Source organism: Serinus canaria, chromosome 11 (genome assembly GCF_022539315.1).
Source record: "Serinus canaria isolate serCan28SL12 chromosome 11, serCan2020, whole genome shotgun sequence".
In the NCBI taxonomy this organism is placed as follows: Eukaryota; Metazoa; Chordata; class Aves; order Passeriformes; family Fringillidae; genus Serinus; species Serinus canaria.
Genome location: NC_066325.1, coordinates 1,422,040 through 1,447,391, shown reverse-complemented (window position 1 = coordinate 1,447,391; position 25,352 = coordinate 1,422,040). Strand labels below are relative to the sequence as shown.

The window sequence follows — 25,352 nt, the reverse complement described above, 5'->3', positions numbered from 1 at the left end:
AAGTCGTAACAATTTGGAAGTGCAGATCCGTGCACTCTGTGACTACAAAATAATGTTCCATGCAGCAATGTTTCTCATACTAGTTTGAAATGGTTTCCTCCTCAGTATCACATTCAAGCATCTGTGTGATAGAACTGAGTTGCTGATTCTTGCTGTGCAAATCTTGACTGTCCTTCATGGCTCAGCTGTTGATACACAGATGTGAGAGCCTGGGGGGAGAGGAGCAGTGCAGCTCATGTGTGCAAGCAGATAAAAGTCAATATTCCAACAGTGCAATATTCTTAAGAGCTATTCCTGATGTTTTGGAAATCAGTGAAATAATTGGGTGTTGTGGCATGGAAACTGAGACTCACTTTTATTAAAAGACATCTTTTATTTGAGCTGATAAGCAGTAATTCAGGTTTCAGGGAAATGCTCTCCCTGTCTCACCTTTCCAGGTGCAGCATTTTCACACACTCGGGGTTCCTCAGGAGAAACAAGTTCTGGAGCATTATCATTTACATCATCCACGATGACGTGGACGTGGGCGTGGGACTCTCTGTCGGCAAGGCGGCCTGGAACGACAGCAGGGCACATCTCACAGCCTGGAGTCCAGGTGGCACTGACATGTTCTATGAAAAATCCTTCCCTTAGGGTTTTTTCCCTCCTGAGAAGCTGAGAGGCCCCAAGAACAAAATGCAAACAATTCTTATTTGCTGCTGTGGAATGCACCAGGTGGATCTGGGATTGGTCTCATGTGGTTGTTTCCAATTAATGGCCAATCACAGATCACCTGCCCAGACTGTCTTGGTCAGAGACAAGCCTTTGTTATTCATTCCTTTTCTATTCTTAGCTAAGCCTTCTGCTGAAATCCTTTCTTCTATTCTTTTAGTATAGTTTTTAATATAATATATATCATGAGATAATAAATCAAGCCTTCTGAAACATGGAGTCAACTTTCTCGTCTCTTCCCTCATCCATGACCCCTGTGAACACCATCACATCCAGGCTGGCTGAACTCTCCACCCCACACCTGGTGCCCCTTTCTGTGCCTCCCAGATGATGAAGATTTTCCAGCTCCATCACAACTGAAACTTTTTCCTCTGAGATTTAGATATTTTCCTAAAAGCTCTCATAGTGGTTAAATTATCAAGAATTTTTCAGGAGTAAAAGGACAGTAGATTATGGCTTTCCTGATTCTTCCCACTGCATGCTGATGGATTGAGCATCATTCTCTGGCACTAAAGCAGCAGGCACAGAACATGTCTATATTGTGAAATATCAAACCAAGCTGGGACTGGCCTGCCCCACTCCCTGGAGCTGAGCAAAGCCAGGGGTCAAATCTTAAAATGATCTCTGACCTATTTGTAGGGACTTGTTTGACTGGGAAGATGATGATGCAAGCCTTGCAGCACTCCTTTCATTCCTAGCTCGGCAGGAACACGCTGTCAGGTTGTGCCTTTCCTTTTTGGCAGCCCTGCTGGAAAGGTGTACCTGGATTTCTTTCAGACTGGGAAATGGCTGGCACTTACCATCTTCAAGGATCTCCACAGCTGCCACAGTGATGTTGTATGAGGAGCTGAATTCTCTGTCCAGAGGCTTGGGAAGTTGAATAACTCCGTTATTGGATACCCTGACGTAGTCTCCATTAGGATTTGCTCTACGCTGAATATATCTGGATTTTGTTTAAAACAAGATATGTCAATGTACGGCTGGTAATGCTGTGTTTAGTTTCATTTCTTCTCAGAGGAAGGTCAGAGAGTTCTTGTGTGACAAATTACATTAATATCTTGACCAGGAGGGCTGAGAATATTGCCCTAAATTTATGCAAGCTGTGAAAGTGAAATACATCTGTTGGAAGAGTTTCTGTACTATGGTACTTTGCTCTTTCAGAAGTCTGTTTTCTTCTCTAAACACATGATTGAGAGACCTCTTACAATAAAAAAAAAAAACCAATAAATTATAACCAGGTAAAAATATCCAAGTTTATATTTTTTCCCTAAATGTGCAAATGTGTTATCAGTAAGTGCACGTGTTAATGACATGGGTAGATGAAATTTACATTCAGCTTCTGTTGAGCATATATATCGGTGGCTGCAGTGCTGGAAAAATTAAATTGGATTTTTTTTTTTGTTTTGTTTTGTTTGGCATACAGATTCTAAAAAAATAGGGCCAAAGTCTGGGTTCTTTGTCAAACTCTTGGTGCTATTAAGGGATTCTGCACTTTCAAATAGAATTGCTGAAGCTGCTGTTGTCTCACCTGATTTTCCGTTTAGCTGCGTCGGGGTCCTCAGCGTGCACCGAGCCGAGAGTTTTCACCTCTGCGTGGTTTTCCCTCACTCTGAACTCGTAAGGGAGTCTGCTGAAGACAGGAGGCTCGTCCACGTCCGTGACCTCGATGACGACGGACGCGACGCTCCGGGGATTGCCGGGCTTGAAAACCCGGAGGTTCACGGTGGGGTCTGTGGCCTCGATGCTGAACCTGTATTCTGACACTGTTTCGAAGTCCAGGGGCTAAAAACAAAAAAGACAGGTACAGATATTCTTTCATTGGTGATGTGTAAGCAAACTTTCCATTGGCTCTCGGTGCAGATTTAAGATCTGTGCTCCAATTCATGTTTGGCAATGTTAACCACATTTCACCTTGGCTTGACCCATGGGAGAGCATTTCCCAGCTGAACTATCATAGCATGGCTCAAGGTACTTCTGGTGTGGAACAGATTCATCCAGTAGTTTAAGTTTGGCAAAATAATTGTCTTTTTATAATGCTGTAACTGCCAACACCTGGTGAGCTCCTGTCCTCCAAAGGCTGGGGAAGAGATTGTCCTCTTGGCTGTGCTTTGTGTTCTGAAGGCACTCAAGGCAGATTGCAGATCTGCACTGGCTGACAGCTGGGGCATTCAGTGAGAAATGACATCCTCTTCCCCGTTTTTCCCGTTGCCTGAGACTACAAAAGGAATTACACAATGGGGGGAAGGCCAGGAGCTCGGGCAGTAAGAAATGCTTCTTTTAAAGTTTCCTTTGTTCTACCAACTGAGATTCTAAAAACGCTGAGATACACAGCAGTTATGGTGACTCTTGTTTTCCTCTTTGGGTGGACATTGCAAGAGGAAGTGATGGAACTTATCCAGCAGCTGACATTTTATCTCACATGCCTGTTGCCTGTGTATTTAAAATTATGATGTGGGCATGGCCAAAATCACATTGAAAACAGGGTGACCTTTGCCCACTGTGTGCTGGAGGAAGAGCGGGTTCCAAATCCCTCAGGGAGGGTGTGTGGAGTCTGTGACTGCTTCTGCTCTGGGCAGGTAGTGCATTCCCCAGCTCCTGGGAAGCTGGGGAAGAGCTGCATCCGCTGAAGGAGAGCTGCTCATACCCAGTGTGACCACAGCCAAGGATTTTACTGCCAGTCTTGAAATCCTTGGTACTGTTTTTCCTGAAAGTTTTCTCTTCTTAATGACATTTTTAGTCTTAGCAGTTACAGAGAGGCATTTGGAAGGAAAAAACACATTCCTGTCAATCTGAGGATTACAGGAGCTGATTTATAGCCCTTTCTCCTCTTTTTTTTTAACAGCAAGTCAATGAAATCAATGAAGTCTTGGTTTGGCAATGCTCTGCAGCAGTCCCTTGGTACCAATCATGTGGGTTTGAGAATTAAAAAAAAACTGCAAAGAACAGACCCTAATAAAGGCTTTGGAGAATCTTAAAGACACAAGAAATTAGTGGGGAAGCTCTTAAAAAAAAAAGCTTTTTCCTCACCCTGGGGAAAGTAAGGGAGCTGTGGCTCAGATTGGAGCAAATGCCAAACTGCAAAGAGACTTTTAGAAAGGAGGTCAGGTGGACTTGTTCACATTTTCTGCTTTGGTTTCAGGTGGGCTTCAGAGAGGAAGGATTCTTTGGCTTGGCCAGTTGGTTCAACTCTTAAATCACTGTCTCTTTGAAGCATCCAACCACTTGAAGTATGAGAGGAGCCCAAAGCACCTAACCAGAATATCTGACACAGTCCCCACTGCCCTCTGCAGTAATTCTGGAGTTTTTCAGGTCTGGAGGTTGAAAAGGACTAGAAATCACCAGCTCCTCTTCTCCCAGAGCTCGGAGAGCTGGTGTTCAGGATCAATATATTTCATGTTGACTTTCATGCATTTCCATCTTTTCCTGCTGCTAGTCCTAAACCAAAAAATCACTTGTTACACATGGAAAACCACAATAATCATCTTTGTTATGGGGAAAAGTACCTTCTTTGGCCGAATAATTCCTTCATTTGTGTATGGATTTGCTACAATGTCAAAGGTGTCCCTGAACTCTCCTTGCACAAAGCTGTATCTTGTATTTCTGTGCTGTGGTTCATCAATATCTTCTACTTTGACTCTGCCAACTTCTCCTCCTACTGAAATGTTTTCAGGAACTTTAAAGTGAAATGATGCTGTTAAAAAAAAGAAAAATATGTAAGGACTGTGTACATGGAAATTAGGACTCCGTTAAAACTGCTCTTACTTGACAGATACACATAAAAATATTTCATTGAGAATTTAGCATTGTAGATCTCTAAGACATGTGAAAGCATAAATAATACCTCCAATTTTCAAGATCTTTAGCAAAGGGATGAAATTAACACTGATTTTTGTTTTCTGCTCTAGGTGGGCATTCCCCAGGAAATGGCTCTGGCTGAAATACAGAAGAGCTTCTGAACACGTAAAGTTCTTTTGGCCATTTTTAAGGAAAGCTGAATTGTGCAGGACCGTGAGCTGAACTGGTTGTGCTGTGCCAGCCCTTGGCTGCAGGGGGGTTCAGGGGCTTGTGGCACTCACAGTGTTTGAACTCTGGGGAGTTGTCGTTGATGTCAGACAGAGCGATGATCACCGTGGCTGTGCTGGAGTCCCCAGAGAAACCCGGAGCATCTTTGGCTTGAACAACAATCTCGTACGTGGACTTGGTCTCTCTGTCTAAATTGGGCTCTTTTGTATAAATCACACCTGTGAAAAAATAATATTGGATACAGTAAGATTTTGCAGCACGTCCAACACCTCAATTTTGGCAGCAAATTCTTATCTTTTTTTATCTCCACATGTTCAGCTTTAAGTACCAATCGTACAGTGGTATTTTTCAAGAAATGTCAGAAATTTTTCTGCATGATGGAATATTTAGAAGAGCTCGTGCAGAATAATCCTTTTAATGGATCTTTAACCTCTTTACTGTGTTCTTTGCTCTAGCAAACTAGTGTGGTTACAAGACATACTGGTTTTAAAACTGGGCAAAATTTAAGCTAGAAGGTTTAGGAAAGCGAATGATTATTGATTACTGAATGCTGCTTCAGGATTTGTGTATTCCCTTTTCATGTTTGGTCACTGGAACAGTGTCTATGCTGAACTGAAATCATGAAATCAGCTCCTGGTTAATCTTTCCATAAGTGGGAAAAAAATGACCTTTTATCTCCTCATTGTGTTCATGGCAGCTGATATCCTGGTTTTATGAGTTCATTTCCAGATGCAGGCAGTGGCATTGTGGAGTGTGAATGAAAAACCTTTTTAATCATGTTTAAACTGATGTTTTTGAATGATTATTCCTCTTTTCCAGAAAGAAAAAGCCTTAAAACCGTGTTTTCTTCAAAGGGTAGGGTAGGGACAAAGTGTAAGGACATTTCTGTGTCTGACTTACCAGAGTCATCAATGGTGAAATATTCCCCTCCTGTGGTGACTTCGTAGGTCACCGTGGCATGACCTGACACTGTGGGGTCATCAGCATCCACAGCTGTCACTTTGGTGACTGAGGTTCCTAGAGAAGGATTTTCAAGGTGCATATTAATGGAAGTGGTGCTTTCCAAGGCCAGCCATGGGGGGAGGCGAGGGCTGGGGCACATACCCACTGGTGACATTTCTGGCACGGAGCCGTTGAACACCTTCTGGACGAACACGGGGGCATTGTCATTGATGTCGTACACCTTGATGATGAATCTGGAGGGGCGCTCCAGGGACCTGTTGTTCGTCCTGTCGATGATGAGGGCTGTCAGCTCATACTCTGCCTTCTTCTCCCTGTCCAGCCTCTCAAAGGCGTAGACGTCCCCGCTGGTCTCCTCCACCTTGAAGATGGTGTTGGCGAATTCGCCCTCGATGATGTACTTGGCGTTCTTGTTCCTCACGCTGGAGGTGATCTGGGAGCAAAGGGGCATTCAGGGAGGTGAAGGTGGGGCCTGGCAGCTGGCTGCAGCAGTCTGTCCTGGAGCATTCACATTGCCAGGAATTCCTCATCCCGTTGGGAACCCTCAGCAGCAGCTGGGCTTGTGGGATGACACTTGCACCCATGCTGAAACTTGCTTGCTTACACAGAGCAAAGCTTTTTTTAAACCATACCTCCTATTTCCTAAAGCTTTAAATTGTTCATGCAGCCAACACTTACAAATGATTAACTACATTATGTCTGAAATAACATGAGCCACCTTCATGAGTCTGGGTTACTTTTGTTCGCAACTTTCTGGACATGCCAGGGGTTTTTGCTCAGTTTCACAGGATTACAGGATGAAATCTGTATTCACAGCTCCTGACATTATTCAGCATTAGCCTCTATTCCTTAGCATTTAACAGGATTCCTGCCACAGCTGACAGCTTTCTGGTGCTCAGTCACATACAATCCCTTAAATAGGCAGTCTTTAGGCTCATGGTATGACAGGAAGGTTACATTTCTACCCCACAGATTTTAAAATTTAAGGTTATATGCAGTGAAAGAGGGCTGTGAGGAGAGGAATGAGCATTAATCAGTTTTAAAATATAATTTAATCCAATTCTAAATGCTTTTGCACACTAGTTGATCTGCAGATAACATGATGATACTTCCCTTTCTATACCCTCACACATACAGGGACACTGCTAGAAGATTTAAACCCCAATTTTCCATGCACTATATCAGTATTCTTATTTCAGCCAGCTAATTATCAAGGATTGCTGGGTTTGACCAAGTATTTACATCCTTTTGTTACTGATGTTATTGTAAATGTCACCTGTTGGGCGTTGAGGATTTGATTTATCCTGTAATTGTCATTTACTGCTGAGCATTGTTTAAATTTCGGTTTTCTCTTTTGAAATGTGTCATTAATATTTCCACACCTCATTCCTTAATCATACTTCTGGCAGCTGGGACTGCTGGAGAGCAGTTCACAACTCTGGAGATGCCCCATGAGAAACAGCCCCACCCTTGTGTCAAAGATGGGATAGTCTGTGCCTTCCTTCTCGATTTCTGTGTATCTATTCAGTGTAACAAAACCTCTGAGACTGCCTTTTCTGGTGCTGAGGACTAAAGGAAAGCACTGAGGTGGTGCAGGATAAAATCCAGATATGTCAGCACGCTCCTGCAGCTGTCACTCAGCTCTGCCTTGCTGCTGCTGGGGCCTTTCTTTGAAGGGCTGTTCAAGGGCTCAGCCACTGCAGGAGCCTTCAGGAGATTGTGCTGCTGAAACAGCCCAGAGTGGGACAAAGAGAATTACTCTTATTTAGGACAGCTCCAGGAACAGAAGCTGCTCCTCAGTCTGGGGCTGGGTTGGTCTGAAATGAGGCAGAGATGCCCCGTGGGAGCTGAGAGGACCCTGTGGCCTGTGTGCTTTCTCTGTGGTGCTTTTTGGCAGCCCAGAGCAGCCAGCAGGGCCTGCTGGGCTCTGCTGGACAGCCCTGAGAGATGAGAGTGCTGTACAGGGCAGGGAGCGCTCAGCTGCATCATCTGCAGTGCCACTGTGCATCTCTTTGGCAGACTGCACTGGGAGACCTTCCCTGGGCCATGTGCAGAGATGACAGGCTTTCATGAGCACTGCCCTGCGGAAAATGAGTTTGCAAGCAGGTCAAATCTCATCAGTATTTTTAAAAATTCTTTGCTTTCGCTTTGTGCAATATTTTTGATTGTGTAACAGTATTTCGAAACATAGCACTCGTGTTTTGAATACAAGCTGGGAATGTAAACTCTTGTTTTTTTATTTGCTGATTTTTACTTTTATTTGCTGATCTCTGAGGTTTCTGAAAGAATCTTGTGCTGCCAGAAAAATCCTGACATGCATCAGTCACCAGACTCCCTCCCTAACCATGCACCTGCAGGTAATGTGGCTGCTCCTGCATTTGGAATCTCCAGACCTGCTACTCCCTTAAATTTTCTTGAATTCTTCAAAGGAATTCAAATTCCTATGGCACTGTTCTTCATTTACTCTTTCCCCAATTTTGAAGATTTTAACATGTTAGTATTAAGTCCCATTTCTATTTCCTTTTCGTTTCTCCTGCCCAGACTGCAAACAAATACTGCTTTTCAAGAGCCTCATTTGCTAATTTTAGTCATTGCTGACAGGTTGCTGCTTACCTTGCCAACATGGTGTGGCAAAGGTGTATCGAGCTCTTCTTGGATGTGCAACTGGTTCCATATCCAGTCTCTCTTCTGGCGTTTGTGGCTGACATCACTTGAACAAAGGTTTTGGGTTGATTTCTGACTTCTTCCATCAGCAAATGCTGGGGCCAAGAGCAACGAGAAAAGTAGAATAAGGTGGCTCATCTTCTTCTGTAGCCTAGAAAGTAATACAGAAATGCAAAAATATAAAGAACAACAGGATCAGATTCAGCAGAGGGAGCACACGTGGAAGTGCAGATGGACATTCCTTCTGCAGGGAACTCTGACCACTTTGTTTCTGTTCATTTGCCTCAGCATCAAAATTTGAAGGCTTCTTCCTTCTATGAAATAGTTTTAGCTGGATGAAAGCTGTACAAAACCAACACAAAGTATTTCAATTAAATAAAAAGTGAGCTTTGGATGCTTGTGTGAGAGGCACATCCCCCTGAGTGCTGTCACTGCTCGGGGGAGCACACTCAGAGCCCAGCTCCCCGCTGTGCCCAGGGCCAGGGCAGCCTGGCACCACAGCTCAGCTCCATGGTGCTGCCCTGGAAATGGAATGCTCAGGCCTGACAAGCCCAAATGCAGTGTTTTGACATGCCCTGACACGAAATATGCTGTAGTCTATATCTTCCTATGGAAAAGATTGATTTAGAATAGAATCTGGGTGGGTATTTTTTTGGTGGAAAAAGTTATTAGTGGGAAATTTTCAATCACTTCCAAGTACAATACAGCAAATTATCTTTCTTTATGGGCTCATCTATTGATTCAACTCCTTGTCTTCTGAAGCTTTTGGAGACTCACATAAAGTTCCTTTATCCCCTGTTTCCAGACTTTAACATCTACAAAATGATAATCTGTGAAATGATTTTCAGGTGAAACCATATTTTTGCATCGTTTGTTAATATTAGCAAACTTTAGGCCTCACTTTCATATCAGAGGGGTTATTTTAATGTTATCAAAGCTGATTCATTTTCTTCCTAAATTTCCCATTCCCAATATAAAGGACTGTCAGGGAACTTTACCCTCAAGTAATCAGACCTTAAATTGCACATAAATGACTTTCCATTAGCTTTTAGGAGCTGTCAGCATGCACATCAAAATAAACCCTCTAATTGTGATGAGAAGTTGACATCACACAGGCTGCTGGATGCGAGATTAAATTAATATTTTCATCAGGAAGGTGCTGAGACGTTTCCAAAATTACTCTTTAGCAACCAGGCAGTCAGTGTTATCCCATGGTGCAGCATCAATGTCAGTAAAAAAGATTTTATTTACCTTGAAATGTTTCTCTGCTGTACTTTTCTCTCTCTCACATTGTTGTACATAACCTGAGTAATGTTCCTTCTTTGTGGCTGGGTAGGAAGTGAAGAAGGTGCCTTTGAATTTGCTTTTTGGTAGATAAACTGTGTTTGATACAGTTTTCTGGATTCAAACAAAGCTTTCTGATTCAGCTAGGTTTTTCTATTCTATGCCCTTAGCTTGACTTTGAATATTTTTAGAAAAAATGAGTATAATTTAGTTGTTTTTCTATTCTTTATTTGTGTAGATGGACATTTTACAACTGGAAACTGGAAGGCAGCGATATGATTCTGCTGTGATTGCATACGTCTGACTTTTATCCATAAAACCACAAAACACAATAACCAAAGGAGGCCTTTGGCCAATGCCAACCAGCACAGGCTTTGGTTTGGCCAAAGAGCAGACTGAAGTGTTTAAAGAGCCTTTTTCTCTGGCTCCTGTGCTGAGTGGAGCTCTCCTGTAGCGCTGAGCTGCTGCCTGGAAGTTTTAAACAGAAAGTGCTGACTGAATCTATTTACATGAATGTGCATTTCAGCTGAAATTTAGCTGCCCTTTTCACTCAGCATGTCCATCTTTGTGTTTGTAGATTTTAAGGAGGCTTCCATTCCTTTAACTCCTGATTAATGGATTCCTTGTTCATTTTTGTCCAGCCTCCCTGGAATTAGGGGGTTCCTTTGGCAGCAGTTTGGAGTCCTTGGCTGCCCTCTGGCACTGCAGCTCAAACACAGACTGAGGTGGGACAGCCTCATGCAAAAACTCATCTCTGCTTCACCTTTGGCAACCTCCAAGCTGCTCATCTTGGGAAAATGACAGTGCACTCTGGAGCTCTTTGCTTGCTCTTCTCCAGGGACACGGGAGTGCCTTGCCCCATAGAACAGACTGACCCTGAGGACACTTTCCTCAGGACAGACTGACCCCGAGGACATTTTCCCTAGGACAGACTGACCCCGAGGACACTTTCCCCAGGACAGACTGACCCTGAGGACATTTTCCTCAGGACAGACTGACCCCGAGGACATTTTCCCTAGGACAGACTGACCCTGAGGACACTTTCCCCAGGACAGGCTGACCCTGAGGACACTTTCCCTAGGACAGGCTGACCCCGAGGACACTTTCCCCAGGACAGGCTGACCCTGAGGACACTTTCCCCAGGACAGGCTGACCCTGAGGGCACTTTCCCCAGGACAGGCTGACCCTGAGGATGATTTCCCCTGGGCACCATGCCCATTTTCCACGTGGCAGCCCTTGCTGTTGTCCCTGAAGTCCTCGGGATGTTCAGGAATGCCCTTCCCTGGCAGCACCCACAGCAGGGCCCTGTGAGCAGGGCTGGCCTGGGGGCTCACTCCTGGTGGGAAGGCCACTTTCCCTGGCTGCCAGCTCCTGGCAAGCTGTGCTAAATCCTCTTTTCTGGCCATGATTGTTTTCCTCCCCAGCAGCTCTCACCCCAAGTGCCAGAGGCAGCAGCAGAAGGGGACATTGCCATGCCTGAGCATTCCCCCGGAGCCAGCAGCAAGAATGCTTCTGAGGGGTTGTTAACAGGGCTTGTTAACAGGTAGGATCAGCTTTCCTTTTTTTTTCCTGCAGGGATCAGCTTCTCCTTTCTTCTGTGTCTGGTGGGCAGCCAGGACTCAGGGATGGGGGTCAGGTGCATCCCTTGAAGCAAGGACCCCCCAGTTTCCAGCCTGGTGGGAATGCAGGTGGATCTCTGGGATGCTGCCACGAGTCCCTGCCCTGCTCTGCCCCCACACAGCCCCTCATCCCTCTGTCCCTGGCTCACTAGCCCAACAGCTCCAGCTTCTTTTAGTCTAATCAGGCACCATAAATGTTCCTGAAAGTTAGCAGGGATGGTTTATTCAAGCAGCTGAGTTTCTTGCTTTGCTCTTAAATTTTCTTCCAGCAAATGATGGGCTCTCCCACCCATATTATTCATTTTATGTGTTGAATTATTTTAGTAAATAACTCTTGGTCTGCAGGGTACTATAGACAGTTAACTGAGAAATTCTGGTATTCAAAGTGATTTGTGTGACACATGACTCATATAGTGCAGTTTCTTCTTCCAGACTGGGAGTAATTATTAAAAAATGTTGGGTGGAGATACAGACAATACTGTACTAATTAAAAGTTTGCATTTTACAGGTTGTTTTGGCAAGTAATCAACTGTAAAGGTGATGAACAGCTGGTATAAATACAGTCTCCATGTAATGAAACCACATTGCATGAAATATTCTTATGAATATTTGTGAGGTTTGTTTTTTTTTTTCCTGCTACTTGCCTCTCACCTTCTAACTCTAAAAGTGTGTATTAATCCTTATGCAAGTTTAGTAGTTTAGCTGGCAAAGAAATTTTTTCTATGCTTGTATGTTAAACAAAGTTAAACCAGGCTTCTGTACAGAGATTTTAGGACATGAGGGACAGTTGCCTCTGAAATGATTTATTTTCCTGGTCAGTCATACTAAAACCTTATGCTTATCTTTGAGAATTTTTCAGCATCCAAAAAACCCCAAATGGATAATGTACAGTGGTGATAATGAACATTCTGAGAGAGAAATTTGCTAAAAGTGGCTGTCCTACACAAGAAAACCAACACATTTTAAAAGGGTCGTGTTTGTGTTGTTGAGAAAATTTGCATAAGTGATTGTGAGAAAGGCTGGAAATGAAAGTTTATTTTCTCTTACTGGAATCTGAATGATTCCAGTAAGAATCTAAATGATTCATCTAAATGAAAATGAAAACCCCCCTACAAAGAAATTAGTCTTTTTTGGAGCCAATGGCACTAAAAAATTATTTTTCAGATGGAAAAAATACACTTTGATATACTATCCAAACACCTCCAGAATTGCTGTGCTTGGTGGAACCAGGGCTGGTACAGAGAGCAGAACCTGACCTGGTCTCAGGGAGCAGAATGACTGAGCAGCCTGGCCGTACAGAATCCATTTCTAACATTAATTTCTCATCTATAGGATGGGTAAGACCAAAAGTAAATGTGTGACTGCAGCGAGACCTAAGGAACAGAGAGCTGACACACCAAACACAGGAGGGGATAAATGATCTTTTTCCTTTGCAGTGCTGTAGTTTTGTGAGCAGGCAGAACATTATTAAAAGAAAATAGCCTTGGCAATACTTCCTGCAGCCTTTCAGGGGCCACAGAGGGCTGTGCAAACCTGGGCTGGTAGAGCTGCTCGTGTCTCTGACAGCCCTGCAGGCAGATAAAAACCATTGTCTGTTCCAGCAGGGGCCCTGGAGCACGGAGATGTGTCTGTGTGTCCTGGCAGGGCCAGGGCCAGCAGTGACAACACTCCCAGGGTCTGCTGTCCCCGTTCCCACAGCTCAGAACTGCTGCCCATGGCTGTGCCCAGCGCCCAGGGGAGCAGCAGGATGTGTCCCCAGCTGTGTCCCCAGCTGTGTCCCCACTGTGTCCCAGCTCTATCCCCACTGTGTCCCAGCTGTGTCCCCACTGTGTCCCAGCTGTGTCCCCACTGTGTCCCAGCTGTGTTCAAGCTCTGTCCCCATTGTGTCCCCATCTCTATCCCCACTATGTCCCAGCAGTGTCCCCATTGTGTCCCAGCTCCATCCCCACTGTGTCCCATCTGTGTCCCCACTGTGTCCCATCTGTGTCCCCGCTGTGTCCCCGCTGTGTCCCCACTGTGTCTCAGCTGTGTCCCAGCTCTATCCCTGCTGTGTCCCTGCTGTGTCCCCGCTGTGTCCCCACTGTGTCCCAGCTCTATCCCCACTGTGTCCCAGCTCTATCCCCACTGTGTCCCCGCTGTGTCCCCGCTGTGTCCCAGCTGTGTCCCAGCTGTGTTGTTACCTCTGCTCCCGTTCCCCTCTGTGCTGCCGCTGCCGAGGCTCCCGTGGGGCAGGAGCTGAGGGCACCGGGTGACAGCAGGAGCTGGGGAGCTCCTCAGCCCCCAGTAACACTGAGAACAGCTGCCTAAGGAAATCCTGCACTTTTGACTCAGAGGAGCCTTTTTTTTTTTTTTTTTTTTTTTCATTTTCGGATGTAACATGTGGCGGGGCAGAACTCAGTGTTTCTGTGGCTGTCACATGTCCCAGCAAGGCACAGCAGTGCTCTTTCCTGAGAACACTTTGCTGCTTGTTCCTTTCTAGCCTGTTGAGCTGATTTCAGCAGGCCTCGTGCCTGGCTACCTGGGGCTGGAGTTTTGATTGTCCTTGTGTCGATTCTGTGCATGTGAGAAGGGATTTCCACTGATGACTAAACAGTCTGGAGTGTAAATCCTGCCTGGAACTGGTTCTAAAATGCCATTTTGTATGCAGTGATGGTACCTTGAAGTAAAGAGCCACTGTGATGACTAAACAATCTGGAGTGCAAATTCCTGCCTGAAACTGATTGGAAAAATGTCATTTACTACTTGGGATAGTGCCTTTGAATGAACAGACACTTGAGCAATACCTTAAGCAAACTTGCTTCTTTAAAAATATCAGTGTTGTGAGAGCACTCATGCTGCATTTGGTGCTGCTCAGTTCGTGGTGTTGATGCTGCAGCAGTGCATAAACACAGGTGAGGACATAATTCAGCACTTCTCATTTGGGCTCCTCATATTTTCTTTCCAGGAAAAAGGAGGATGAATTCTGAAAAAGCTTTGTGATTTGAACTTTAAGTTTCTGGTAGGCCTGGGGGGAATTTATTAATGATTGTTCTTCCCTGTCTGTTCAGCTCACCAGAAAGTTTCTCCTGGATGATGCAAAATACAACTTCACCTCATGGGTGAATGGAGTCCTCAGCTAAGACAGATTTCTCTTTTGGAAATGAAGAAATTTGGCTGTAAAAGACCTGTAAATACTTGCTTTGTGTACATTAAATGTTTATTGCCTTGGTGGAAAGCAGGCAGCCAAATTGTGCTCCAAGTCTTTCTGTTATCTCAGATACAGAACTGGGAGGAAAATGAGGGAGACAAGACCTGGTTTGGTGGGTTTTTCCAATTTTTTTTCACTTAGTTTTATCCTCCTTTTCTTTTTTCTTTTTCTTTTCTTTTTAAAGAAGCAAAGCCACTCTCCAAGTCAGTGAGTTAGGCCTGTGCCCTAAAGATGGGTGAGCAGCAAAAATGGATCTACCCAGGAGCCCTCCCAGAGATCCTGACAGCCCTGCTTGCAGTTTAGTGAGTGAGTGAGCTGCTGGTTTGAGGTGCTGCAGTGAATCCTGAGAGAAGGCAGAGTGAGGGCTGAAAATCAGAAATGTATGGGCCAGGAAGATTTTGGTTGTAAACAGAAAGAGTGAGGAAGGAAGATCCCTTTTGTTCCTTGCTGATAAATCTGAGTTGAGAGGGTCCTGTCAGACAGTGAAGCACCAAGGCCCAAAATCTCAAAGGTGGGAGGATTTTTAACCTCTGCTGGTTTCTCTCAATTTCTAGTTAACCTTCTCTTAATATGCATTTTCTAAAAGCTTTCAAAAGCATATTTGCAGTTTGGAGGGTGCTGTCTATGCTCCTGCCTGATGTGTGTCTGATAGAGAATGGATACAATTATTTACTGAATGTGTGTTTCTGGGGTAGGTTCAGATTCAATTTCCTGTTCACAAACACACATTTGCTTGGCTTAGATCTTGATTTCCCTTTACATAACACCTGAGCGACTCAGAATCAGCTCTGAAATTGGCTTCTGTTGGAATTTGAGAAAACCTCAAAGAATCTCTGTTCCTGGGGATATTTGGGGGAGATGGGCTGATAGACTGTGCCTGGTTGTCCTGCATTGTTTTGGTACCTGTAGCCTTTTGTGGATAGTGTTAATTTAAATATGTCTGGGGATCTGAAACTCTTCTGTTTGTGGAAATGAATCCCTTTCATGATCTAATAAAAGAAGACCTGGAGAGTCTGTACAAAAGTGTGCAACATCCACATAGGTCAAGAAAATCTAGGACTTATTTTTCTGGGTCATGTCAAAAATCTTACCCAGGAAAATGAGCCACCCCAGAGGGGCTGCTCCTCCAGGTCATGTGCACAAGCTTTGATTCCTATTCTCATTTTTATTCAAATAATTTTCCTGTCAATCTGTAGTAATCTGGTTTTTATCTGAGTTTCTTGCTTGTAAATCTGATAGTTGAGAACCAAATTAAATATATGTTAATGTTTCAGTTACTGGACTGTTCATGGACCCTAAGGAAGGACTATTTTTGGACTGGCTAAATTAATAATTCTTGAATGACTTCTGTTGTTGAAATGACAGTGCACTCTTGAACTGAGTGTTGTTTGCTGTGGATGACAGATGTGATGGAGGTAAAACAATGCTTTGGAGTTATTAAAATGAGCAGTGACAGTACAGACTTCCTTCTCATCAGATTGGTGATGCAGCTGATTGTTGTTTTAGGGGATGACTGTTTTTCTGTGATCATCCTGGTATGGCCAGCAAGAAATCCCATCCTGGTAAATCTGCTGCCCTTCTGCCCAGAAGAGAGACAGAGGGGAAGGTCTGCCAGAGTCACACTCAGTCTGAGGTGAGCTGTAACAATGTCCCTCAGTGCCCACTCTCAGCAGGCAGGTCTGTCCCCTGCCAGGTGCAGAACCCTGCTTTGCTCATTGCCCACGATCACATTGAAGCTGTGGAGACACCTGAGAGCTGGTGAGAACCAGTTTGAAATGGGACACATCCAGAGCATGAAGCACTGAAATGTTCTGGTGCTGCTTGAGGCTTCTGACTCTTTCTCCTACAATCACATAATGCTTTACTTTCCCTGAAGTATTCCCAAAATGGATTGGAGTCCTTTAAATGAGTGGTATTGTCCAGTCTGCCCATGCACAAAGCCTTTTACTTCATGTACAAATATGTCAGCCCAAAATGTAGCAAGGGGTAAAATGTGCTTAAGCACAGGGCCCAGTATAAACACAACTGCTGAAATATTTGTGATTAAACTGTTAAACCAATTTTTGGTTTTGTTTTGTAGCAAATAAAAATATCATCATAATCAGAACATTTTGGCTTTCCCTTAGTTGTTGACAGCTTTAATCCCATGGAGTTTAAGGTCCCAACCTACTCTGCTGTAGCTTTTCACAGCCTCTGGTCCCTGGGAGCAGGCTTGTGAGGGCTGAGTGAGGGGCAGGGGTGTTCTGGTCTTAGGGAATGTGCTCAAACCCACAGGCAGAGTTTGGGGGTTGGCACAGAATATTCTCACCTCATCATCCCTGTCACACAGATTCTGTGCTCTCTGGTTTAGAGCATTCCATTTGCTACAATCAGAAATCCCACAATACCTGTGACTGCTATGATTTATTTACTTGGCAGATGCTGCAGGGGTGAAACAAACAGTCAAATGACAGAAAATTTGCTCTTGGCCACATGTCTCGTGGTGACAGTTGTCAAGTGCTTTTGAAGCCAGAGCCATTGTGGGGGTTAACTCTGGGTTAAGTGCAGCCCTTCTGCTCTGAAGTGAGCTGATAAGATGGGTGGGATCACCCTGCATGCATACTTTGGAACTGCAGACATTTCCCTCTCTAAATTCCTTGTTCAAGATAAAGAGGAAGACACCTCCCATCTGGATTAATTATTGATAAAGGCAGATGTTGAAAATAGTGATGAAGTGGCAGTGTTGCAGACAGGCAAGGAACTTATTCCCTTCCTTGCATCCAAAAGCAGATTCCAGGGATGATCAGGTGTACTCCCCCTGGGCAGGGGCTCTCTCTCAGTCTCAGTGACATATGTGCCTGGCTGTAGATCCAGCTTTTTTCCTTGTTTCCTCTGAGCCAATTTCCTCTTGCTCATCCCAAACTGAGGTGGGACAGAGAGAAGTGCAGGAGTGTCCCTGAGCCCCCCTCATCCCCAGCACCACCCCCCTCTGATGCTGTTTGATTTTGGGGGAGCAGGAAGACAAGGGAATCCTCCAAAATCTATTTGTTCATTCCAGGGCAGGAGTGGAATAGTTTGGGCATCTTGGAGTTGTTTGTGGTCACTGAAAAGATTTCTCCAGCCTCTCTGACCAGCTTTGCTCCCTACAATAAATGGTGGGCACCTTCCAGACTGGCTCTGTTTTGGTGCTTCCCCTGGTCAGCTCAGCTCCACCGAGCTTGGCTGAAGCTGCCACTGGGTGTTCCAGAGTTTGGCCAAGCTGGAAGAACAAAAGGTGCATACAAGGATAATGCATTGAAGAGCTTTCTCTATTTCCCCTTTGCTTCCACATAAATCCTTAATATCAGAGAATCCTCCTAGCACAGAGCTCCAGCTGAGTCTCCCTCATTAAGGAAAAGTCCCTCTCCTGTGAGGAACCACTTGCAATAAATGTGATGTTTTAACAGTACAATGTAGCTGTGTTTACAGCAGGTAAGATTTTTTCCCCCATGATTTTCTTTGACAAAAGCTCAGGAGCAGAAGTGGCTGTGTGGCACACGAGCATGGTGCCCAGGTCCCCATAGCTGATATTTGCTGCCCTGACAGTAATCTGCAGCAGAGAAACCCTGCTCAGCTGCCTGTGTCTGCTCATTCCTTTGTTCAGAATGTTCTCTGGGGTAGCTGAATGCATTAGTATTTCCTCTGGAAATTAACATTGTGGCAGATAAAGAATGCACATATACATAAATCTCTTGTTTTCTGTCTGGGCAAGAGGCTGGAAAAAACAGGGCGTGTCTGGATAGATTTTGTTTAGTGTTCTGTATTTTTCTCCCTTTTTAGAATGTCTCATTCAAATGTCAGCTCATTCTTCTCTATTTCCTGCCCTTATCCAGCAGATCCAGCAGATTGTAGACCAGGCTTAATTAACTTTAAGACCTTTTATGTCCATCCCTATAGTTACAGTCCCTTCCTGGAACACTTCCATTGTATTATCTCCATGTGTTGTGAGATGATGCAAATGATATTATTACTGCTCTTGTGAATTTACAATGAGCCTTCCAATAGTTTTGGTTACAGCTTAGCTCTGGTCAGGAAAATTCCATCTTTAAATCAAAATAAAACTAGGGCAGCACATTTCCTCTTTAATGTGCTGATAAAGGAAAGCTGGAGAGCCTGAAAACACAGGCCCCAGACACAGGGAAGCTTAAAGAGAGGAGGAAAGCTGTTGTAAGTTGTGTGACTCTCTTCTGTGTGGATTTGTTTCTCTGTGGGAGTGGTTGTGATTTAACAGAGATATTTCTTAAGCTGAGCTGGAACTTGGTTTCCTCTTCAGAGGCTGTGTAAGTGGAACATTTATTCCTGCCACAGCTCACGTTCTGATCACAGCCACTGAAAAGCCCTTCTGGAGTGAGCAAACCCTTTCTCTTCATCTGAAGAAGCTGCAGGTCAGTCCAAATTTGGAGGTGATGCTCATCACTTCACAGCAGGGAAATGAGAAAATACATTCCAGTGAGAAATGTTCCCTTCCTTCCTGGTTGGGACTGAAGTCATGTCCAAGTGCAACTCAGCAATTCAGTGTCTGTTCTAATCCTAATCTTTTACCAAAGCTGCTGCTGGCAAGTCCAGGGTACAAAGCAAAGGTATTTGTGAAATGGTGCTGCAGAGGATCGAGCTCTGGGATGGTTCTGTCCCTGTGGAGGTCACATCTCTCTCTTTGTACAGTGAACCCACTGCCAAAAGCATTCCAGCTCTCCTGCTTTCTGCCCTCCCTTCTTCATCTGTGTGCTGGGAAGTGCCTGGAGTGCCCTGACCATCTGATGACACTAAAATGTGCCATCATTTCTTATGCTTTAATGAGAGCCTAAACCCCTAAATGAACAGCACTGAGCAAACATCCAATATTCACAAATCCATTGTACCTTTGGGCTCCCAGAGGAGGTGTTGGAAACTCTGATACATTATTATTAATATTGATTGCTTGACCTAATCCTAACATAGAATCACAGAATTGTTAAAGCTGGAAAAGGCCTTTAAGCTCATCAAGCCACAAGTAAACTGATTTTCTTGCAGACAGACCATTGCTATCTGAAAGACAATGGCAGCAAAAGCCAGCAAGAGAATGCAAATCCCTCCTGAATTCAGGTCTAGGGCTGGAGGTAGAGGCAGGGACTGTCCCAGAACAGAATGGAGAAGCCAACTCCAGCTCTGTGCAGGGGCTTCTGCTGATGGAGCTGAGCCCATCCCAGGAGCCTTTCCCATCAATGGCAGGATTTCCTCGCATTGGCAGGACAGCAGCAGCAGCCCTGGCTCCCCTCAGGCAGACACTGCAGGCAGGCTGTGTGCTCCCTGAGGGTTCCCAGGGCACAGATTCACAGCAGATAGCATCACTAAAGGAAGGGGAAAAGGAAGACTGGAGCTACCAGAGCATGGCTCAGAAACGTGGACAAAGGCAGGAGAAGGAATTTGGTGGAAGTGGAATTTCCCTTCCCACTGTCCTGCACAATGAGGCCAAGGGCCCTGTGTGCTGCAAGAGCCACCTTGTCCCTTGTCCCTGCTGAGCTCTGCCAGTGTCAGGAGCACCCTGCAGTGGGGCTGGCAGGGACTGGGATGCAGGGAAAGGACAAAGGCAGAGGTGCCACCTCTGCTTTGTGGCTTTGTGGCACGTGTGTGACACAAACAGAGGCCTCTGCTGCCTCAGGCTGTGGCACAGGATGCTGGGGAAAGTGGACAGGAACAGAAGGGGACAATAAAAGTGGCCTCTTTGGGTTTTGAAAATGAGGAATTGAAAATATTTTTGCCTTTTTATCTACCTCTAACTGCAATGGTGCTCTGTAAGTCCTTGCAGTTCAGGTAGCAATGCTGGGGCAGAAGAACACTCTTTCCTCTCTGCTGCTCTTTGGGAAGGCACCTGTGCCATTTCCCTAGTTTGTGCAGGTAACCATGCTGGCCTTTCTCTAAAATATCTCTTGTTTTTCACTATAACTTCTGGACTTTTGTGGCTAATACTTGGTAAAGTTTTAAATGCAGCTGCTAATCTAGTGTAAGAGTTTTGCTCTCACACAAAAATACTTGTCTGGAGAAAAGTCTTCCAGAGTGTCTGTTCTTGACTGCTGGTCTATTCTCAGAGCACCAAAACTGAAGTGTAGGCAGTGCCATGGAGGGATGGGTTGCCCTTGTGCCCTTCTCCTGTCTTTGGCAGCCTTGGAAATCCTGGGAATGTCCTAATTAGCACCTGGGAGGGCTGGGCCCCAAATCTCCCTGCCTGCCCCACAGATGTGTGCAGCAGCACAGGCACAGATCAGAGCCATGGCACAAACAACTTCCCTTTCAGGAGATGACAGAGTTTACTTAACTTATTCAGCCAAAGCTTGCATTCAAAATACAGCCAGTTCCATTCTTCTGGACAGATCTGAAATTCTGATGCAGATGAGTGAAAATCAACTGAAAGGGGCCAATTTGTATTCCTGCACTGAAGAACTGCAAACAGGTTCTTCATGATCTTTTATTGATTTTTCATATTTCCAGGCCAGGCTCACTGCAGAATTCAGGAGGTGCAGTGGTGTGGTGAGGAATTCATTCTGTGCAGGTCTCTCTCTCAGGTGGAGCCCTGGGGATGGTTGGAGCCCTAGGAAAGGGCACAGGGAGCTGGGGCACAGCAGGAGCCCAGGGCTCAGCAGGGAGAGCCAGGCTTGGGCACCCCTGAACTGGGAGGGGGTAAAAGCCCAGGGGTTCCTTGGCTGGAGCCCTCCTGGGAGGCAGCAGCTGGGGCTGTTCTGTGCTCCTGCACTGGGAATAAATGCTTTTATGGAATGAGACTGCCATGGGAAAGCTGGGCTGGAGCTGGGAAGGAATCCTGGTCTGACAGAGGGTGTGTGTAGGGACCTGCTGGGTCCTGGGGCTGGGAAGGGGCTCCAGCCCCAGCAGGGACACTCAGGGCGGGCGTGGGGCTGCCCCAGTCCCTCCTGGAGGACTGGACAGGGAGTGTCCTGCAGTGGTGTGCCTTCATTTCTAAAGCAGGCCTTCCTTCTGCACAGGTTTGTGCCCAGCATTTCTTGGTGTGATCCCTGGGTTTGCAGGGACTGGAGCAGGATCCCTGGAGGCTCCTCAGTAGCACAGCTGGTGGCTCCTGGCCATGGCAGGGACACCAGTGTTTGTTTTCTGTGTTTGCTCCACCTGCATGGCCCTTGGCAGAGCACAGCCCTGAGGGGAAGTGCACAAAACCCCTTTTATCATGGCTCAAAAGTGTCCAGCTCTGCTCACCAAGCTCTGCTCTCCAGCAGCTCCCAAGGCTGTGCAGGAGATGCTCTGGGGAGTGTGAGCTGGGCACTCTCTGTGCCAGCAAATCTCCAGGTACACCAATAATCCCTGTCTGCTGTGCTCAGGGGAGAAAGGGAAACCACTCACACCAGTGCTGAACTCTGAGGGGTTTTCAGTTTGTCAGGTCACAAGGACAACAAGGGAAACCCATTTGTTAAAAAAAAAAAAAAAAGACCAAAGTCATTTCATGGCCAAGAAATTTCTCACAAAGGGAACCTCCTGTTTTCTTCTTGGCACTACCATTGGAACCTCTGATATAAACTTGTAGAATCTGAGCAAAACCTGCAACTATGATGTTGCAGGTTTTGCTCAGATGAAGATTCCTTACAGAAAGCTCAGGTGCCAGAAATAATCAGTTATCTTGATTATGTGAACTTCTGCTCCTTTAAAATAAAAGTATTATCTGGCCTGATTTAGGCCTCTGGTTCTGTAGACACATACCTGTGGGAGGGAGCCACAGGAAGAGAGGGCAGAAATGCCATGGGAAGATGCTGCCATCTGAGACAGAGGAGGCAGCTGGCACAACATCCCATGAGTCCCTGTTTGCCCATGCAGATGTGCTGATGTCAATTGACTGGACTGTGGTTCATTCCCCTGTTTCAGAAGGTTCTGTGGTTTTTGTCCCTGTTGGCTCTCCTTGAAATACCACACTCATTCCACTCCCTCACTGGTGTACCCCATGTCACCCCACCTCAATTCCTCCCCTGACTCCCTTCCCCATTGGATAGTTTGTAGTCTGACCCCTTCTACATTCCCTGACCCCTTTCTTGTTCTGGGCTCTGCCGCTGATCCCTTTCAGCAGTGGTGCCTGCCCACCACTGCCTGTGCTCCTGCCTGTCCCTGTCCCTCTCCTCGCCCTCCACCCCCCTGGCCCCTCAGAGCTACCCTCAATAAACCCTGTTGGATCAACTCCGTGTCCAGAGCCTTCCTTCAGCTCCTGGTTGTGCACACATGGCAACATCTGGGCCCGAGTGCCAGGTGGGCTGGGCCAGCTGGGCTCCAGCGGGGAGGGATCGCTCTCGGGAAGGTTACCAGCACCTGCCCAGGGACTTCCCACACACACCCACACATGAAATAGAGTTTTAGTAATTTTTTTCTATTCTGAAATATTAGTTGAATTCATTGATTTATGGAGGGACAGTGAAGTCCTTTGTTCCACAAATGCTGTAAATCAGAGCAGTTTCTGAGCCATGCCCTGTGATTTTTACCTGTATCCTGTTTTCAGAGCAGTTTCCCTCAGCAGAGGCGGGATATGAGGCAAAGCTGGCAGCAGAGCTGTTAACTCTGTCCTGCCTGTGTGCCCCACATCTTGTGAGCTGCTTATTGCTCAGGGACTCAATTTCAGTGTTAACATTTGCTTTAAGAATGTTTAAAGAACAGTTTTATGGTCTTCTGTTAAAGAGCAAAGCTTTGGGAAATGCTTCCTGTTGCATTGCAGTGCAGCTGTAGCAGTCTGAAAAATAACCCAGGTTTGACGCTTTGTGGGAGAAGCAGGAATGATTTTTTAATTGAGTTTATCCTTTGCTTTCAAATTAATTTTTTTATTACTTGTACATTCCCATTCTTGTCTCTGGCATACTGTAGTATTCTAAGGCTTTCCTATGCTAAAAGCCTCCTGTGTCCTTTTCTCCTGTGGGTCGCCCCTTATTTAAGGATAAAAAGCACCTCCTGGAGATACCAGAGATAAATTTCAAGTCAGCATTTCTGTGATTTGTTTCTGGTATATGGGTTGTTGTTACCAGGCACAAATTAACCTAAGATGAGAAGCTTTTGTAAATCATTGGAGCATCCTTGCTTTTGTCTAATATATTTTCCTGCATGAACATCTATAATACTGTGTGCTTTTACAAATGCTGATCTAATGATTTATATTCACAGGAGGCAGGGACACATTGATTACCTCTCCCTTTGTTAACTGCAGAAACAGCCAACTTGGAATGTTTTTGGGAGCTAAGAATGGAAGAGATTTTCTCACAGAAATTCATCTTCTTCCATATCCTTTTTCCCCTTGCATTTCTTTCTTTCTTTTATCTTTATTACAGTGTGACAGCCAGCACAGTGAGGTGCTGTGCACACTGACAGTCCCACTATTGCAGAATGGATTTCTTACAGAAAAACCACCATCACTTCATCTCTTATGCATAAATGCTTTGTCTCTGCAAGCTGCACAGCGAGCTTGTTAGTTCAGGGACCTGCTACACCTGCTCTAGGACAAGATAAAAGCCTTTTCAAACAACTTTTTGTGTCAAGCCACTGCTCATAAAATAACCCATCAGAAAAAAAGATGGGTCTTTTTGAACCACTGAGATCAAGGAACCTCTGGAATAAGAATTGCTGGTCTTTTAGAACAGGGTCTGTAAAACCTGGCACTCCAGAGTTAGGGTGTTAAAGTACCTGGCATGCTTTAAACTTGGGAATTCAGAGAACAAATCACTGACCTGGGTTTGTATAAACTCCCCTCTCAGTTTTAACAGATCTGCCAGAGCTGGCCAGGGCACACGGTGGCTGTCACCTCTTGGCCCTGGGCACAGGAAAGCCACCCACCTTACAGACAGACCCCAAATCCACCCCACTTCAACAAAACATTTGCATCAAATCCCAGCCCAGTGCACCTCTGCTCACTGCAAACAGTCCTGGAACTGCACCTGTCCACTCCAGGAGGGAAATCCCTTCCTAAAGGCTTTGCAGCTGCAATTGGCAGCATAATTTTTCCATTATGAATGAACATTGGCCACACAGTCTAAATATTACAAACCAACGCTCAAAAAAAAAACCCCAAAACATAAAATGTCTCTTTTTAAAAAGAAATAATCTGGGAATATTGTGGTATAGCCCAACAAAAGCCAGAGATTTTTCTCTTCCAGTGTCAATTATAAACAGCTCTGCTGTTTGTGCTTAACTTCGTGTGGGTGCCACCAGTGTAAGGTCCAAAGGATTTGGTGGATAGGTATAAAATTCATAGCCCATTTGCTGAGATTTCTTAACTTATTTAAGATATTAGAAAATAATCTGGGTGGAGGTAAAAAACCCTTTGAGATGAACTTGATGGCTGAAGGACAGAAAATAACATTTTTCTCTTACCCGAGTCCGAGGTGGCCGAGCTCCGGTCTGGTACCAAACTGAACCCAACAAAATCCAAAAATGTTAAGCAGAATCCAAAAAATGAAGATCAAATAGAAAAATCCACTTCTCTTTTTGTGAAGCAATACTGGGAGTGTTCAGCTCTCCAGTCTCCAAGGTTTTCCAGCTGGGAGTCAGCCTTTCCCTTTCCCATCCTGCATCCCGGCATCCTGTAATTGTTCCAAGCCTTAGTAACCCAGGGAGAAAGGGTGTGGAGGAAACAAGATAAACTCACCGTTATTATTGCTCTATCTACTTATTTGTTGCTGGCTCTAATGAGGGAACTGAATGAAAGGAAACTGGCTCTGAGAGAAACACCAGAGTTGGTCTGTTATTTGGTTTTAGAGAGAGTTTTAGCAGCTAGCAAATATCTGAGAGGAACTTCTGGTGACTGACACTTGATCAGCAGAGACTGTGTCTGCTTTGCACAAACAGGACTTTCAAAGCAGTTTGGAAGTGTCCTACCTGTAAGAACTTTTATACCTGGAAATCAAAAAGGCAGAGCCCTC

The 25,352-nt window shown here is 45.2% G+C and overlaps 1 protein-coding gene across 2 annotated transcripts in view; it reads right to left on the bottom strand.

Moving 5' to 3' along the window:
• Positions 1–25,092, bottom strand: part of CDH5 (cadherin 5) — a 30,170-nt gene extending 5,078 nt beyond the window's left edge. The window contains exons 1-9 of one of the 2 annotated variants that reach the window (XM_018920756.3): positions 24,805–25,092; positions 8,308–8,509; positions 5,839–6,127; positions 5,635–5,751; positions 4,788–4,952; positions 4,215–4,402; positions 2,240–2,493; positions 1,512–1,654; positions 430–554 (exon numbers count right to left, since the gene is read on the bottom strand). In XM_018920756.3, the coding sequence (XP_018776301.1) occupies positions 430–554; positions 1,512–1,654; positions 2,240–2,493; positions 4,215–4,402; positions 4,788–4,952; positions 5,635–5,751; positions 5,839–6,127; positions 8,308–8,496 (1,470 nt within the window). In that variant the 5' untranslated portion in view covers positions 8,497–8,509; positions 24,805–25,092. Of the gene's footprint in view, positions 1–429; positions 555–1,511; positions 1,655–2,239; positions 2,494–4,214; positions 4,403–4,787; positions 4,953–5,634; positions 5,752–5,838; positions 6,128–8,307; positions 8,510–13,441; positions 13,568–24,804 lie in introns of those variants that run through there. The other variant, XM_018920757.3, reaches the window with a different exon arrangement.
• Positions 25,093–25,352: the final 260 nt, after the last annotated feature.